General features: G+C 42.5%; 2 protein-coding genes across 2 annotated transcripts in view; one reads left to right on the top strand and one right to left on the bottom strand.

Annotated features, from left to right (window-relative positions):
• Nucleotides 1-479: 479 nt before the first annotated feature.
• On the bottom strand, nt 480-4,174 carry LOC132820005 (uncharacterized). The gene has a single exon (XM_060831936.1). The coding sequence runs from the start codon at nt 4,107-4,109 to the stop codon at nt 2,037-2,039; it is 2,073 nt and encodes a 690-aa protein (XP_060687919.1). The 5' UTR covers nt 4,110-4,174; the 3' UTR covers nt 480-2,036.
• Nucleotides 4,175-4,358: 184 nt separating this feature from the next.
• LOC132816295 (septin-11) overlaps nt 4,359-17,387 on the top strand; it is a 121,773-nt gene continuing 108,744 nt past the window's right edge. The window contains exon 1 of the mRNA XM_060825765.1: nt 4,359-4,385. The gene's annotated coding sequence lies outside the window, so the exon portion shown is untranslated. The remainder of the gene's footprint in view (nt 4,386-17,387) is intronic.

Raw genomic sequence — 17,387 nt, 5'->3', positions numbered from 1 at the left:
TGTTCTGGTCTTCTTCCACAGTCCAAAGATGTGCAGGCTAGGTGGATTAGCTGTGGCAAATGCAAGATAGTGAGGAGGTGGATCTAAGTGAGATACTCTTTGGATGGTTGGTGTGGACTTGATGGGCCAAATGGCCTGCTTTCATACTATTTTAACTTTTACTGTCTTGTATTTAGATTTTGGAATTGAGTTGACCACAGAAGGATTGAAAAATATATTTTACAATATTGAATGTAGTCATTCAAACAGTGCTGACATAAACAGATATGGTTGAGAATTGTAATCATAGTGCTGGTTCACACACTTTTACTCAAATATAGCAGACACAGTACAGGTGTACACAAATATAACATTCTGGTAACAAAAATATGCTTGAGAAATATAATTGTGCTGTTGCTGGCCACAGATATGTTCAAGAAATGTAATTACAATGCTTGTGTACACATACTTTTAAGAAGTACAGTCACAGTGCTGGTATACACAGATACACTAAAATGTAATTTCATTACTGATATACAAGGATATACTTGAACTATAGTCACAATACTGATGTACAGTACAGAGATAAAACAAGGAATGCAATTGTGGTTCTGTTGCATCCTGCTGAACTTCGCACACACAAACTAGCAGCATCAACTTCAAAACAAAATCATGATAGGAACAACAGAAGAATGCAGAAGGTTATGGCAAAAAAATTGTCTTATGTTTTATGGGGAAATTGCATGATATGAATGTGTGTCAGTAATCCTAAATACTAAAGTTGGTTATTAGCTTCTTCCCAGTTTGTGGGACTGCGCCCTCTCTCTCTCCTAATATTCCCTGACACTCGGCTTCCTTCCTCAGTTTACTTCCTTAATGTGTCCGTCTCTAAAGGTCCTGGCTCCAACAGACTGAATATTAAATAGAATGACAGACACAAATTCCTGATCACTCAGCATGTCACATGATTTGGGATTTCCATCTCTATCATACTGAAAAACTTGATGATATTCAAATAATGGCAGCATCAGATAGAATAGCTTCAGGAAACAGAGCAAGACTGTTCTGGCAGTTTGAATTGGCTCTGGTCATGACAGATATGGTCAGAATACAGTTATCAATGTTCAAAACTAGAAAAATAACTGAACTGCTACAATTAGGACATAACAATTGGTTTGACTGAACTTATAAAACCGTAAAAATAAAAATAGTAGATGCTTCAGCTAAGGAAGCAGGAAGAAAATACAGCCCTTAATCCTTTCTCTGATCACCATCAGTGACAGCTACAGTAAAATGTATAGCTTTTACAATCAGATAAGACAATTACGACAAAAGGTCTGAAGGAGGAATTGGAGATCTGCTGGCAAACATGCTGCACCCAGACTCCAGCAAAATCAAACTCTCTTCAGAGGGATGGTTTGAAAATTGTGGATAATTGACATAAATAACAAGAAATTAAAATAGAATCTTTGAATATTTAAATAGAATTTCAACATCAGGAGGTATTCACAGAAAGAAAAGCCAGTAAAACTTGTGAATGACAGATATTGGTCCAACTCAAGTCATGAATGAGTACCAGAAGTTCATTTCCAAGTATTTATAGGCTTTCTACTGCATTGTTCCTCTGGGTTGAGAAGACATTCTATATTCATGACTATTATTGTGGGGTTTGGTTTGCTCAATTGCCTGGACAGCTGGCTTGGCATATTGAGTGGTGCCAACATTGTGGGGTTACAACAAAGGGCTCTCCTTCTCAACCTCTCCCCATGCCTGAGACATTGCAACTTTCAGGTTAAACCAACACTAGTTACCACTCTCTGACGAGACAGTAACCCTATGGTCTGGTAAGACTATGGCAACTTTACCCTAATTGATTGCATGTTATGAACTCTTCACCTGAGACACAGCTGAATAATATCAGACTTAGGCATTATTCTTCGTGTATCAACTAAAAATGTATAAATTACTTTGAAGAATATTCACGTGTTGAATGTGATACATAACCAGGAGCTAGATTATAATTTCTGATACAATTTATAAAAAATATTAAACGTATTTCAATCTTGCTCATCATCCTCAATTATTGAATTAAGGGGATCATGGTGCATGAATTTTTGAAGAACCCTTGGAGATTTGAGAAGAGCAGTGAATGATGATTTTCTGCTTACAGAAGGAGATGATTTTGGTGTGTTGATATGCTTTGCCGAAAATGTGCTGTTGTATGCAGAATGAATTGAAAGTTTATGATCAGGAGCACCCAACATCTGGTACATGTTCTTAGGAGATTCACTGCTCAGGTACTGCCAAGGTTTTTTGCCACTGTGATCTCTTAGATTAATATTTGCTTGATATTTTTTCACCAAATATTGGATGATTTTCAACTGTTCATGTATAACAGCTATGTGCAGTGGAGTGTAACCACAAGTAGATTTAATGTTCACATTAAGTTTAATTTTCTTTTTAGTTGCAGCACTAATAAAGTGAGAGAGTGCACGATGGTTTCCATGTTTTGCTATCCAGTGAAGTACTGTATAGCCAGAAATAAAATCTCTTTTCATAGCAAAGTTAGGGTCTTTGCAGAATAAGGAATAAGCCTGTTCAAACTTGCCAACAGCTGTTTTCACCATCCATTCATGCTCTATAGAATCACTTGATTTTTTTTCTGATGTAGCCCCAATTTTTGATGGATCCTCTTTGTCGCACCCACTGTGGTTCATTGTTTGGGTCAGACTTGGTGACTGGTCACCAATGGAAAGACCTACTTGTTTATCCATTATTTTTCGAGTAGTTGATTTGTGACTAACTCTTGACATTTTGCTCTTAACCTTTTTAAAAGAAGTTTTGTCTCTTTTGGCCAATACATTCTGCCCTTTAGAATTCTGTTTCACGCCCATTAGTTGTCCATTTCCAGTAGATAGCTGACCATGCTGTTGTGGTTGCTTTCTCTGATTCCTGTGAATGCATTCTTCAGTGTATACAGCTGAATTTTTAAGCACTTCAGTGGCACTACTAATTAGTAACTCTGATTGCATTTTGTATACTTTGTCAGTACTTCCATTTTTCTTTGGTGATAGAGGATTCTTCCAAACCTTGGTCATTTTGTTCTCATGCCTAAATGTACTGCCCTGCTTCTGAAGTCTGGGAAATACATCTTCTGATTTCTCCACCAAATTGTCCAGAGGATGTTGGTCAGGTTCGTACTGCAAGGCTTGAGTGGCCAGCTCATCAGAGGTAGTCTCAGAATTGTCATTCCAAGCATGGCCATGGAGTAGTTTTCCATTTTTACTCGGAGTATTAGAGCGAGGTGGGGGCAGATGAGAAAGATCAGGTGAGACTAGAGGATTGCTGCTGTGACTGTCATCACCATTCGATAATCTGACGGTTTTATCAGTGCCACTATTTATAATTACAGGACTTCTGTTCTCGCTTTTAGGATTTCTGGCCCTCTGATTACCACGAGCTGAACCATCATCGCCTTTGCTGACAGCTCCATTCCAATCGCTCTGCCAAACGGGTTGAGCGACATTGAATCCTTTGGCATGTTCCCTGACTGGCTGAAGCTGTAAGCGACTACCTTCACCTTCGGGCAGAGAGATGCAGCCATTCGCTTGGCCGCTGCAGTTTCCAGCTCGCGATGCCCCCGGCGACCCTGGCGGCTCCCGCACGACGTCGACGGGAGGCTTTGCAAATTGTTGAGGAGCAGGTTTGCGCTGAGCCCGCGGCTGCTGGTGGGTTTCGCTGAGCGCCGCCTCGCGCTGCCTGTCCTCAGTAACGGCCAGGTGCTCTCGCGGGCAGCTCGCGGGCTCCGGCTGGCTGCTCTCAACTGCCTTCTGCCTCGCCTTCTGTTCCCCCTTCGGTCGAGCGGGCACCGGGACATCACTGGAAGAGTGCATCTCCTCGGAGAGAAATTCGACATACCTCTTCCTCAGGACGATGTACTTGACCCCATCTTCCTCCTTGACCACGGCGAGCGAGTTGACGAACTTCTTGAACTGTTCGCGGCTCTGCAGTTTTCTTTCGGGATCCTTCAAGAAACGGACGAAGTGAGCGGTCAGGTCGGCATTCCTCACCTTTCCACGGTGAACTAGCAAAAAATCCAAAACGGCTTCCTGGCTGAAAGTTTCGGCCATCGCTGACCGAAATTGATCTCTAAGATCCGTGGACCGACGCTGCTGCCCGTCCCTGGGTTCCAGGCTCGGGCTCTCACCTGGAAACACCTGCACACGAACCCGCCCCCGAGGCCATTCCCGATTGGTTGTTGGAGGCGAGATTACGTCACAGCACCTGCTTCCATTGGATGGCGGCGACGTCAATCATTACCGCTCTGGGTGCGAACATCACCGCTCCTTCCGGCCCACCTGTAACCTATAGCCAGGTGCCTCGCAAAGTGTCAGGCTCCATCAAAAGTAAGACAATTTGTCCTGCATTCCACCTAAGTAGCAAACGCAGGACGCATGCAAGCAAATGTTGTAAAGGAAAGGTTAACCGTTGTACTTGCACCGCCCTTCATTGTGGCAGCTTGTGCAAGAATGTGAGGCACGGTAGATATCTTGAGGCTGGGTGATTCATCCGCAGTGAGGTCCAAAGTTAAACTTCCCAACGTTAAATCTAGATCACACAATTGTTACAGTGCAAAAGGAGGCCATTTGGTCCATCGAGTCTGCACAGGTTCTCCCAGTGAGAAATTCACATAGTCCCATTCTGCCAATTCTTATCCTCCCACCTTTCTCCTATTCCTTAACTCATCCTTTCCAAATAACTGTCTAAGACTTTTGAATGATTCAATTGAACATATCCCACGATATTCTCAGGCAGTGCATTACAGACCTTACACACTCCCTGAGTAAAAACTTCTTTCTCACAAATTATTTTTGCTTCTGCCAGTTATGGTAAATCTGTGCCCTTTCATTCTTGATGATTTCACAAATGAAACTAGTTTTTTTCCTATCTACTTTGTTGAAAAATATTTCGAGCAAATTTCCTGACCTTTTTTCCAAGGAACCCAACCCAAAGGACTAGCCACACTACCATACATCAGGAGCATTTCCGAACTGACAGCCAGACTACTGCGATCACTAGGACTCATAACAGCACACAAACCAACAGCCACTTTCAGACAACAACTCACCAGAACGAAGGACCCCATACCCAGCATGAGCAAAATCAATGTAGTATACAAAATCCCATGCAAGGACTGCACAAAACACTACAAACAAGAAGACAGCTAACGATCTGCATCCATGAACACCAACTAGCCACGAAATGACATGACCAGCTATCCTTAGTAGCCACACACGCAGATGACAAGCAACATGAATTCAACTGGGACAACACTACTATAATAGGACAAGCCAAACAGAGAACAGCCAGAGGCATGGCACTCATCCACAGATTCAATCAATAAGCATATCGACCTGGACCCAATATACCGACCACTGCAACGGACAGCTGGAACTGACAACCGGAAGCGGCAGATTCAAACCACTACAAATGCCAGAGGAAAGATCACAGAAGCGCTTCACAGGAGGCTCCCAAGCAGTGAGGATGTCACCTAGACAGGGGACGAAACGTCTGCAACACAAATTCCCAGCTCGTCGAACAGAATCACAACAACAAGCACCCGAGCTACTAATCTTCTCCCAAACTTTAAACTTTACACCTCTCCAAATGAAGTTCAACAATTTCAGAACATAACCCTTGCTCTTTTGTAGACAGCAGCTTTTAATGTTTCTTTTCTTGACTCATTCCCATTCCCCTTTGCCTTGCACCATCTTTTTTTAAATCTGTTTTCTACCAGTTAGCTCAGTAGACTGGATAGCTGGTTTATAATAAAGAGTAAAAATAACAGCAGAGGTTCAATTCCTGGCTGAGGTTGCCAGGAAGGTCCTTCTCAACCTCTCCCCTCACCTGAAGCATTGTGACTTTAGCTTAAACTCAACACCAGTTGTCTCTTGAATGAGAAGGCATAATCATTTTCCATTATTGAATTTCATAGCTGGTTAAATACTTATTCCAAATCATTTTATTTTAATTTATTAATGGGATATGGGTGTCACCTACTAGGCTAGCATTTATTGCCCATCCATAATTATCTATCAGAAGTGGTGGTGAGCTACGTTCTTGATTTGCTGCAGCCCATTTTGTGTAGGTATGTCTATGATGTTGCAAGAGAGAGAGTTCCAGAATTTTGACCCAATGACACTGAAGAATGTATTTCTAAATTGAGATGATGAACATCTTGGAGAGGAACTTCAAGTGGCAGTGGAGCCATGTACTTGTTGCTCTTGTCCTTCTACATAGTAGCAATTGTAAGTTTGGAAGGTGAATTTGAGGGCCTTTGGTGAATTTCTACAGTGCATCTTTAAATAGTAGTGTTAAGATCCCAGTTAATGCTATTACTGGACAAGTCAGATCTCAGAAGTCTAATCAATGGCTCATGTTTTGTATTTTTTGTTTTAAAATGGTGGTCTTGACACACAAGCATGCAAAATTGCATATTATAGAGTCATAGAGTGTACAGCATGGAAAAAGACCCTTCGGTCCATCCCGTCCATGCGAACCAGATATCCCAACCCAAATGAGTTCCATCTGCCAGTACCTGGCCCATATTCCTCCAAACTCTTCCTATTCATATACCCATCCAAATGCCTTTTAAATGTTGCAATTGTACCAGCCTCTACCACTTCCTCTGGCAGCTCATTCCATACACACACCACCCTCTGTGTGAAAGAGTTGCCCCTTAGGCCTCTTTAATATCTTTCCCCTCTCACCCCAAATCTATTCCCTCTAGTTCTGGACTCTCAGACTCCAGGGAAAATACTTTGTTTATTCATCCTATCCATGCCCCTCATAATTTTGTAAACCTCTGTAAGGTCACCCCTCAGCCTCCGACGCTCCAGGGAAAACAGCCCCAGCCTGTTCAGCCTCTCCCTATAGCTCAAATCGTCCAACCCTGACAACATCCTTGTAAATCTTTTCTGAACTCTTTCAAGTTTCAAAACATCTTTCTGATTGGAAGGAGACCTGAATTGCACGCAATATTCCAACAGTGGCCTACCAATGTCCCGTACAGCCACAACATGACATCCCAACTCCTGTACTCAATATCTGACCAATAAAGGAAAAACATACCAAACACCTTCTTCATTATCCTGTCTACCTGCGACTCCACTTTCAAGGAGCTATGAATCTGCACTCCAAGGTCTCTTTGTTCAGCAACACTTCCTAGGACCATACCATTTAGTCTATACATCCTGCTAAGATTTGCTTTCCCAAAATGCAGCACCTAGCATTTAAAAAATGAGGTCTGCAGATGCTGGAGATCACAGCTGCAAATGTGTTGCTGGTCAAAGCACAGCAGGCCAGGCAGCATCTCAGGAATAGAGAATTCGACGTTTCGAGCATAAGCCCTTCAGGCTTATGTTGTAATCTGAGGTAACCTTCTTCGCTGTCCACTACACCTCCAATTTTGGTGTCATCTGAAAACTTACTAAATGTACCTCTTATCCTCGCTTCCAAATCATTTGTATAAATGACAAAAAGTAGAGGACCCAACACCGATCCTTGTAGCACTCCATTGGTCACAAGACTCCAGTCTGAAAGACAACTCTCCACCACCTTTGAGGTCTTTTACCTTTGAGCCAGTACTGTATCCAAATGGCTAGTTCTCCTTATAGTCCATGAGATCTAACATTGCTAACCAGTCTCCTATGGGGAACCTTGTCAAATATCATATAGGTCACATCCACTGCTCTGCCCTCATCAATCCTTTTTGTTTCTTCTCCAAAAAACTCAATCAAGTTTGTGAGACATGATTTCCCACGCACAAAGCCATATTGACTATCCCCAAATCAGTCCTTGCCTTTCCAAATACATGTCCCTCAGGATTCCCTCCAACAACGTGCCCACCACCGACGTCAGGCTCACTGGTCTACAGTTCCATGGCTTGGCCTTACCATCCTTCTGAAACAGTGATGTTAGCCAACTTCCAGTCTTCTGGCACCTCAACTGTGACTATCAATGATACAAATATCTCAGCAACAGGACCAGCAATCTCTTCTCTAGCTTCCCACAGAGTTCTAGGGTACACCTGATCAGGTCCTGGGGATTTATCCACCTTTATGTGTTTCAAGACATCCAGCACTTTCTACTCTGTAATATGGACATTTTTCAAGGTGTCACCATCTATTTCCCTACATTCTACATCTCCCATATCCTTTTCCACAGTAAATACTGATGCAAAATACTCGTTTAGTATCTCCCCCATTTTCTGCGGCTCCACACAAAAGCCGCCTTGCTAATCTTTGAGAGGCCCTATCCTCTCCCTCGTTACCCTCTTGTCCTTAATGTATTTGTAAAAACCCTTTGGATTCTCCTTAATTCCATTTGCCAAAGCTAAATCATGTCCCCTTTTTACCCTCCTGATTTCCCTCTTAAGTATACTCCAACTGCCTTTATACTCTTTCTTCTAAGGATTCACTTGATCTATCCTGTCTATATCTGACATATGCTTCCTTCTTTTTCTTAACCAAAACCTCAATTTCTTTAGTCATCCAGCATTCCCTATACCTTCCAGCCTTTCCTTTCACCCTAACAGGAATATACATTGTCTGGATTCTCGTTATCTCGTTTCTGAAGGCTTCCCATTTTCCAGCTGTCCCTTTACCTGCGAACATCTGCCTCCAATCAGTTTTCGAAAGTTCTTGCCTAATACTGTCAAAAATTGGCCTCTTTGCAATTTAGAACTTCAACTTTTAGATCTGGTCTATCCTCTTCCATCACTATTTTAAATCTAATAAAATTATAATCGCTCGCCCCAAAGTGCTCCCCTACTAACACCTCAGTCACCTGCCTTGCCTTATTTCCCAAGAGTAGGTCAAGTTTTGCACTTTCTCTACTATGTACATCTACATACTGAATCAGAAACATTTCTTGTACACACTTAATAAATGCCTTTCCCTCTAAGCCCTTGACATTATGGGAGTCCCAGCCTATGTTTGGAAAGTTAAAATCCCCTACCATAACCACCCTACTATTCTTACAGATAGCTGAGATCTCCTTATAAGTTTATTTCTCAATCTCCCTCTGACTATTAGGGGGTCTATAATACAATCCCAATAAGCTGATCCTCCCTTTCTTATTTCTCAGTTCCACCCAAATAACTTCCCTGGATATATTTCCAGGAATATCCTCCCTCAGCACAGCTGTAATGCTATCCCTTATCAAAAATGCCACTCCCGGTCTTCTCTTGCCTTCCTTTCTATCCTTCCTGTACCATTTGTATCCCGGAACATTAAGCTGCCAGTCCTGCCCATCCCTGAGCCATGTCTCTGTAATTGCTAAGATATCCCAGTCCCATGTTCCTAATCATACCCAGAGTTCATCTGTCTTCCCTGTTAGTCCCCTTGCATTGAAATAAATGTAATTTAATTTATTAATCCTACCTTGTCCCTGCCTGCCCTGACTGTTTGAGTCAATAGACAATAGATAATAGGTGCAGGAGTAGGCCATTCTGCCCTTCGAGCCTGCACCATCATTCAATATGATCATGGCTGATCATCCTTAATCCGCATCCTGTTCCTGCCTTATCTCCATAACCCTTGATTCCACAATCCTTGAGAGCTCTATCCAACTCTTTCTGGGGCAGAGCATTCCACACAGCCACCACTCTCTGGGTGAAGAAGTTTCTCCTCATCTCTGTCCTAAATGGTCTATCTACCCTGTATTTTAAAGCTGTGTCATCTGGTTCGGCACTCACCCATCAGCGGAAACATGTTTCCTGCCTCCAGAGTATCCAATCCTTTAATATTTCATATGTCTCAATCAGATACCCTCTCAGTCTTCTAAACTCAAAGGTATACAAGCCCAGTTGTTCCAGTCTTTCAGTGTAAGGTAATCCCGCCATTCCAGGAATTGACCTCATGAACCTACACTGCACTCTCTCAATAGCCAGAATGTCTTTCCTCAAATTTGGAGACCAGAACTGCACACAGTGCTCCAGGTATGGTCTCACCAGGGCCCTGTACAGCTGCAGAAGAACCTCTTTGCTTCTATACTCAATCCCTCTTGTTATGAAGGCCAGCATGCTATTATCCGCCTTCACTACCTGCTGCACCTGCATGCTTACCTTCATTGACTGGTGTACAAGAACACCCAGATCTCTCTGTACTGCCCCTTTACCTAAATTGATTCCATTTAGGTAGTAATCTGCCTTCCTGTTCTTGCCACCAAAGTAAATAACCATACATTTATCCACATTAAACTGTATCTGCCATGTATCTTTCCACTCATCTAACTTGTCCAGGTCACCCTGTAATCTCCTAACATCCTCATCACATTTCACCCTGCCACCCAGCTAAGTATCATCAGCAAATTTGCTAATGTTATTGCTAATACCATCTTCTATATCATTAACATATATTGTAAAGAGCTGCGGTCCCAGTACTGATCCCTGTGGTACCACACTGGTCACTGCCTGCCATTCCGAAATGGAGCCTTTTATCACTACTCTTTGTTTCCTATCAGCCAACCAACTTTCAGTCCAAGTTAGTACTTTGCCCCCAATACCATGCGCCCTAATTGTGCTCACTAATCTCCTATGTGGGACTTTATCAAAAGCTTTCTGAAAGTCCAGGTACACTACATCTACTGGATCTCCCTTGTCCATCTTCAGAGTTACATCCTCAAAGTCGCTTCTGTTCTCAACTGTACCAGCCTCAGATTGATCTCTTTCCTTACTCTGTCCCTGGGTCCCACCCTTCCTCCTCCTCCTCCCCCCCCCCCCAAGCCCCCAGACAAAACAGAACATATGAAACTATCTACATATAACACAAGTTAAAAAATTTGAAACTCACAGTAAAAGACTATTCCACTAATCCCCCCAACACATCTTTACAGTACTCACACCAATGAGATTTACCTTCTCTGACACATCGACAGGACTTAGTCTAATTATGCTTCAGACTCCCTATCTGAGTCTTCATACAACTGAGCTCAGATTTCTCAACTTCAAACAACCCCTCAGGGTTTTGAAATTAAAAAGATTTCCAGCTATGGATATGTCCTCTAGCTAATCAACCCCCATACAATTTCCAGAAATTTCTAGCTGAAGCCTAATGTACTACGTTGTTTACTCTGTGCTTGTAAAACTTTACTAATATAAACAAATTCCTATTAGCAACAAGACCTATCTCAGTCATATAGTTTTTATATTAAAAAAATCACTGTGGATACAAAAAATCTTACAGGTTAATCATTAAACCTTTCACATACAGCTTAACCACGTGCCACTAGTTCAGAATCCAAAATATATCATGTTAAAGTATTCTAAAAGTGGCCTCACCTCTGTACAGCTGCAACATGATGTTCCAACTCCTGTACTTAGTGCACTGAACAATGAACAAAGTCTGTCGTAGGGTCAGGAACTGAAGGTCCCTGGCGGAAACTAAACAGTGTCAGCAAGCAGGTAATATTATTTCAATTTTAATTATATTTTTATTTTGTACTGGATGTCTGGTTTCATAAGTTGCATGCTTTATGAGTAAAGGCAGCTTGAGTCCAAGTCAATGTCTGAGGAGCTTAAAGGCAGCTCGGTGGTGATGAATAATTCTGTAATAATAATGATTTTTTTGTTGCCAGCCCATTTGCTCATGGGGTTGTACCACATTGTCATTATAGTCTAGGAGACAGGAGGCTTCTGATATTCAGAATATTTCCATTCTACTGAAAAATAGATCCATTAATAAATAACCAAACATCTCACAACAATATTTATTCTGATGAAATGATTTGGAGATGCTGGTATCGGACTGGGGTGTACAAAGTTAAAAACCACACAACACCAGGTTATAGTACAACAAGTTTAATTGGAAGCACTAGCTTTTGGAGCGCAGCTCCTTCATCAGGTGGTTGTAAGACACAGAATTTATAGCAAAAGTTTACAGTGTGATGTAACTGAAAGTATACATTGAAAAATACTTTGATTGTTTGTTGAGTCTCTCATCTGTTATAATCACCATGATAGTTTCACTTCTTTCATATGTAAATCACAAAACTTTTTTAAAAAGTTATATGCCAACATTGTCATGCACAGGTTCGAACAAGACTTCTTCTCTTCGCAGGACCTCCAACCAACATTATACACCAGGTACATTGACAACATTTTCCTTCTCTGGACCCATGGCGAGGAGACACTGATAAAACTACACAGTGATATCAACAAGTTTCATCCCACCATCAAACTCACCATGGACTACTCTCTAGTATCTGTCTCATCCTTGGGCACATGCATATCCATCAAGGATGGACACCTCAGCACCACACTCTACCGCAAACCCACAGACAACCTCACAATGCTACACTTCTCCAGGTTCCACCCAAAACATACTAAAACAGCCATCTCCTATGGACAAGCAATGTGCATACACCGGATCTATCAGATGAGGAGGAATGTGACGGGCACCTGGAAGTACTCAGGGATGCCCTCATACGAACGGGGTGCGATGCTTAATTCATCAACCGCCAGTTCCAATGTGCCACAGCAAGGAACCGTAATGACCTCCTGATGAGACATACATGTGCTGCAACTGATAGGGTACCCTTCATTATCCAGTACTTCCCAGGAGCTGAAAAACTATGTCATGTTTTTTGCAGCCCGCAATACATTATCAATGAGGATGAGCACCTTGCCAAGACCTTCCCCACACCTCCACCTCTTGCCTTTAAACAATCACCAAACCTCAAACAGATCATTGTTCGCAGCAAACTGCCTGGCTTTCAGGACAACATCATACAACCTTGTCATGGTAGACGCTGCAAGATATATCAGAGTGTCAACATGGATACCACCGTTATACGTGGGGACACCTTCCACCATATACGTGGCAGATACTCATGTGACTCAGCCAATGTTGTCTATCTCATGAGCTGCAGGCAAGGATGCCCTGAGGCATGGTACATTGGTGAAACCGAGCAAAGGCTACAGCAACAGATGAATGGACATGGCACAACGATCAACAGACAGGAGTGTTCCCTCCCAGTTAGGGAACAATTCAACAGTCCGGGACATTCGCCCTTGGGTGACCATCCTCCAAGGTGGACTCCGGGATAGGCAGCAGCGAAAAGTGACCGAGCAGAGGCTGATAGCTAAGTTCTGTACCCATAGGGAGGGCCTCAACCGGGACCTTGGGTTCATGTCATACTACAGGTGACCACCATTGCACTATACACACATACACACACACACACACACACACACACACACACACACACACACACACACAGACACACGTATACACTGACAGGCACATAGACACACACACACTCCCACACTTGCACATGCATCCTCTCACTGACTTAGACCGCTTTATTTATTTATACATACACACACACACATTCATTTGTGGAATTTGTACTTGCATTGTACTTTGCTCAAAAACTGCATGAATGCATGTAACACTCTGTTAACTCACTTCTTAGATTAGAATCAGTCCACACACACATAGACACACACCGCAAACCCACATGCACATTCATTTGTGGAATTTGTACTTGCATTGTACTTTGCTCAAAAACTGCATGAATGCATGTAACACTCTGTTAACTCACTTCTTAGATTAGAATCATTCTAAACATTATGGCACTGACAGGGAACACAGGGGGCTAACACCTTTAACGTCTTAACATCTTATCTGGCTGACACCAATTGTTACAGTTAACGTGAGAATGTAATTTTTTTTAAAAAAAAACACATTTTGAGATTTACATATGAAAGAAGTGAAACTATCATGGGCACTCTAACAGATAAGAGACTCAACAAACAATCAAGGTATTTTTCACTGTATAATTTCAGTTACATCACACTGTAAACTTGTTATATATTGTGTCTTATAATTGTGTACTTCACAAGGAGCGGCACTTTGAAAGCTAGTGTTTCCAATTAAACCTGTTAGACTATAATCTAGTGTTGTGTGATTTTTAACTTTATTCTGATGAAAGACATTGAAGCGAGGGAACTTGGAGGAAATAAATAGTGATGCCTTGAAAAGAGTCCACATTACAGAAGAGAAGGTGCTGAAGGTCTTAAAACGCATAAAGGTAGATAAATCCCGGGTCCTTATCAAGGGTAACCAAGGACATCGTGGGAAGCTAGGAAAGAAATTGTGGTGCCCCGTGCATCAACATCCATGGCTGAGGTGCTAGAAGACTGGAGGATGGCTAATGTGCCATTATTTCAGAAAGGCTGCAGAAAACAGCCAGGGAACCCGGTGTCAGTGGTGGGTACATTTTTGGGAAGGGGTTTCTAAGAGACAGGATGTTATGCATTTGCAAATGTAACAACTGATTAGGGATAGTCAGCATAGCTTTATATGTGGGAAATCACGTTTCACAAACTTGATTGTGTTTTTTGAAAAGGTAACCAAGAAGGTAGATTAGTAAGATTAGATCATGTGGGATTCAGGAAGATACAAAATTGGCTTGATGGTAGGAGACAGACTGTGGTGGCAAAGGGCTGTTGTTCAGACTGGAGGCCCGTGACCGGGGGTATGCTGTAAGGATCAATACTGCGTTTACTGTTGTTCATCATTTATATAATCAATTTGGATGAGAATATAGGAGGCATGGTGAGTAAGTTTGCAGATGACACCAAAATTGGTGGTATAGTAGACAGTGAAGAAAGCCATCAAAGAGTTAAAGGATCTTGATCAACAGAGTTAAAAATCACACAACACCAGGTTATAGTCCAACAGGTTTAATTGGGAGCACACTAGCTTTTGGAGTGATGCTCCTCATCAGGTGATAATGGAGGGCTCAATCCTAACACAGAATTTATAACAGGAATTATAAATTCTGTGTTAGGATTGAGCCCTCTAATATCACCTGATGAAGGAGCGTCGCTCCGAAAGCTAGTGAGCTTCCAATTAAACATGTTGGACTATAACCTGGTGTTGTGTGATTTTTAACTTTGTACACCCCAGTCCAACACTGGCATCTCCAAATCTTGATCAACAGAGGCAGTGAGCTGAAGAATGGCAGATGGAATTTAGTACGGATAAATGTGAGGTGGTGCATTTTGTTAAACCAGGGCAGGACAGTTAATGGTAGCACCTTGGGTAGTGTTATCAAATGGAGAGACGTGGGGTGCAGATACATAGTTCCTTGACAGTAGCATCACAGATAGACAGCGTAGTGAAGAAGGTATTTGGCACGCTTGCCTTCCTTGATCAAAACATTGAGTAAAGGAGTTGGGATGTCATGTTACAGGGAGGCTTGTATAATTACATTTAAAAAGCATCTGGATGGGTATGTGAATAGGAAGGGTTGAGAGCGATATGGTCCCAAGTGCTGGCAAATGGGACTAGATTAATTTAGGATATCTGGTCAGCATGGATGAGTTGGACTGAAGGGTCTGTTTCCATCCTGTATATCTCTGTGACTCTATGACTCTAAAGCTGTACAAGACATTGGTAAGGCGACATTTAGAGTACTGCATACAATTCTGACTGCCCTAGAATAGGAATGATTTGGAGGTGCCGATGTTGAACTAGGGTGTACAAAGTCAAAAAACACATACCAGGTTATAGTCCAACAGATTTATTTGGAAGCACTAGCTTTCGGAGTGTTGATCCTTCATCAGGTGGTTGTGGAGTATAAGATTGTAAGACACAGAATTTATAGCATAAGTTTACAGTGTAATGTAACTGAAATTATATATTGAAAAAGACCTGGATCATTTGTTAAGTCTCTCATCTTTTAGAATGACCATGTTGGTTTCAGTTCTTTCATATGTAAATCCCAGAACATTTTTAAAGTTACGTTCTCAAGTGAACTTTAACAATAGGTGCCATGTTGGCCCAGTTAATGAATTGAAGTGTGAGGTACCCTGTGTGAGGCTGTCTGTGCCCCAATGTTCAGATTGATTCTATTTCTAAAAAAAAGGAATTTACAGATTCTTACATGGGTTCATGCAGTTTTTGAGCAAAATAAAATGTAATTCTCCAAGTACAAATACACCCCAAAAATTTATATGTATGTGTGTGCATATGGATGTGTGCGTGTGCACGGGGAGGTATGAGTGTCTGTGAGAGAGTGTGTGTATGTGCATGTGTATGTGTATTTGTGTTAGTGTGAGTGTAAAGTAAATTGTATGTCTGTGAGAGGATGCATAGGTGGCTGTGAGTGTGGGAGTGTATGTGTGAGCATATGAGAGAGCTTGTGTATGAGTGGGGGTCTGCGTCAGTATATGGGTCTGTAGGGGTGTGTGTGTGTGTGTGTGTGTGTGTGTGTGTGTGTGTGTGTGTGTGTGTGTGTGTGTGTGTGTGTGTGTGTGTGTGTGTGTGTGTGTGTGTGTGTGTGTGTGTGTGTCTCAGCCACTTAGCGTTGTTGCCTGTGCTGAAGTCCACCTTGGAGGATGGTCACCCAAAGGTCTGAGGTCGAATGTCCTACACCGCTGAAATGTTCTCCGACTGGGAGGGAACACCCTTGTCTGTTGATTGTTGGGCAGTGTCCATTCATCCCTTGCCATAGCCTCTGCCCGGTCTCACCAATGTACCATGCCTCAGATCATCCTTGCTGCAGAGTATGATATAGACAAGGTCACATGAGTACCTGTCATGTACTTGGTGGGAGGTATCCCCACATGTAACGGTGGTATGTCGACACTCTAACACATTTTGCAATGTCTACCATGATAAGGTTGTATGGTGTTCTCCTGAAAGCCAGGCAGTTTGCTGTGAACAATGATCTGTTTGAGGTTTGGTGGCTGTTTAAAGGTGAGAAGCGGAGGCGTAGGGAAGGTCTTGGTGAGGTGCTCATCATCACTGATAATGTGTTGCAGGCTGCGAAGGACATGGTGTAGTTTTTTGGCTCCTGGGAAGTACTGGACAATGGAGGGTACCCTGTCAGTTGCAGCTCGTGTCTGTCACCTGAGGAGGTCATTCCAGCTTCTTGCTGTGGCACGTCAGAACTGGGGGTCGATAAGTTGAGCATCATACTCCGTTTTTATGAGGGCATCCTTGAGTACTTCCAAGTGCCCATCACGTTCCTCCTCATCTGAACAGCTCCTGTGTATGCGTAGGGCTTGTCTTTAGTGGATGGCTGTTTTAATATATTTCGGGTGGAACCTGGAGAAGTGTAGCATTGTGAGGTTATCCATGGGTTTGCGGGAAAGCGGTTTGCTGAGTGCCCATCCTTGATAGAGATACATGTGTGCAAGAGTGAGACAGACATTAGAAAGTAGTCCATGATGAGTTTGATGGTGGGATGAAACCCGTTGATATCACTGTGTAATTGTTTCAGTGACTCCTCGTCATGGGTCCAGAAGAAGAAAATGTCATCAATACCTGGTGTATAGTATTGGTTGGAGGTTCTGCACAGAGAAGAAGTCTTGTTCGAACCTCTGCATGACAATG

This window comes from Hemiscyllium ocellatum, chromosome 1 (assembly GCF_020745735.1).
Source record: "Hemiscyllium ocellatum isolate sHemOce1 chromosome 1, sHemOce1.pat.X.cur, whole genome shotgun sequence".
Taxonomy (NCBI): domain Eukaryota; kingdom Metazoa; phylum Chordata; class Chondrichthyes; order Orectolobiformes; family Hemiscylliidae; genus Hemiscyllium; species Hemiscyllium ocellatum.
Note: the sequence above shows the minus strand (reverse complement) of the source record. Positions and strands in the feature narration are given on the sequence as shown.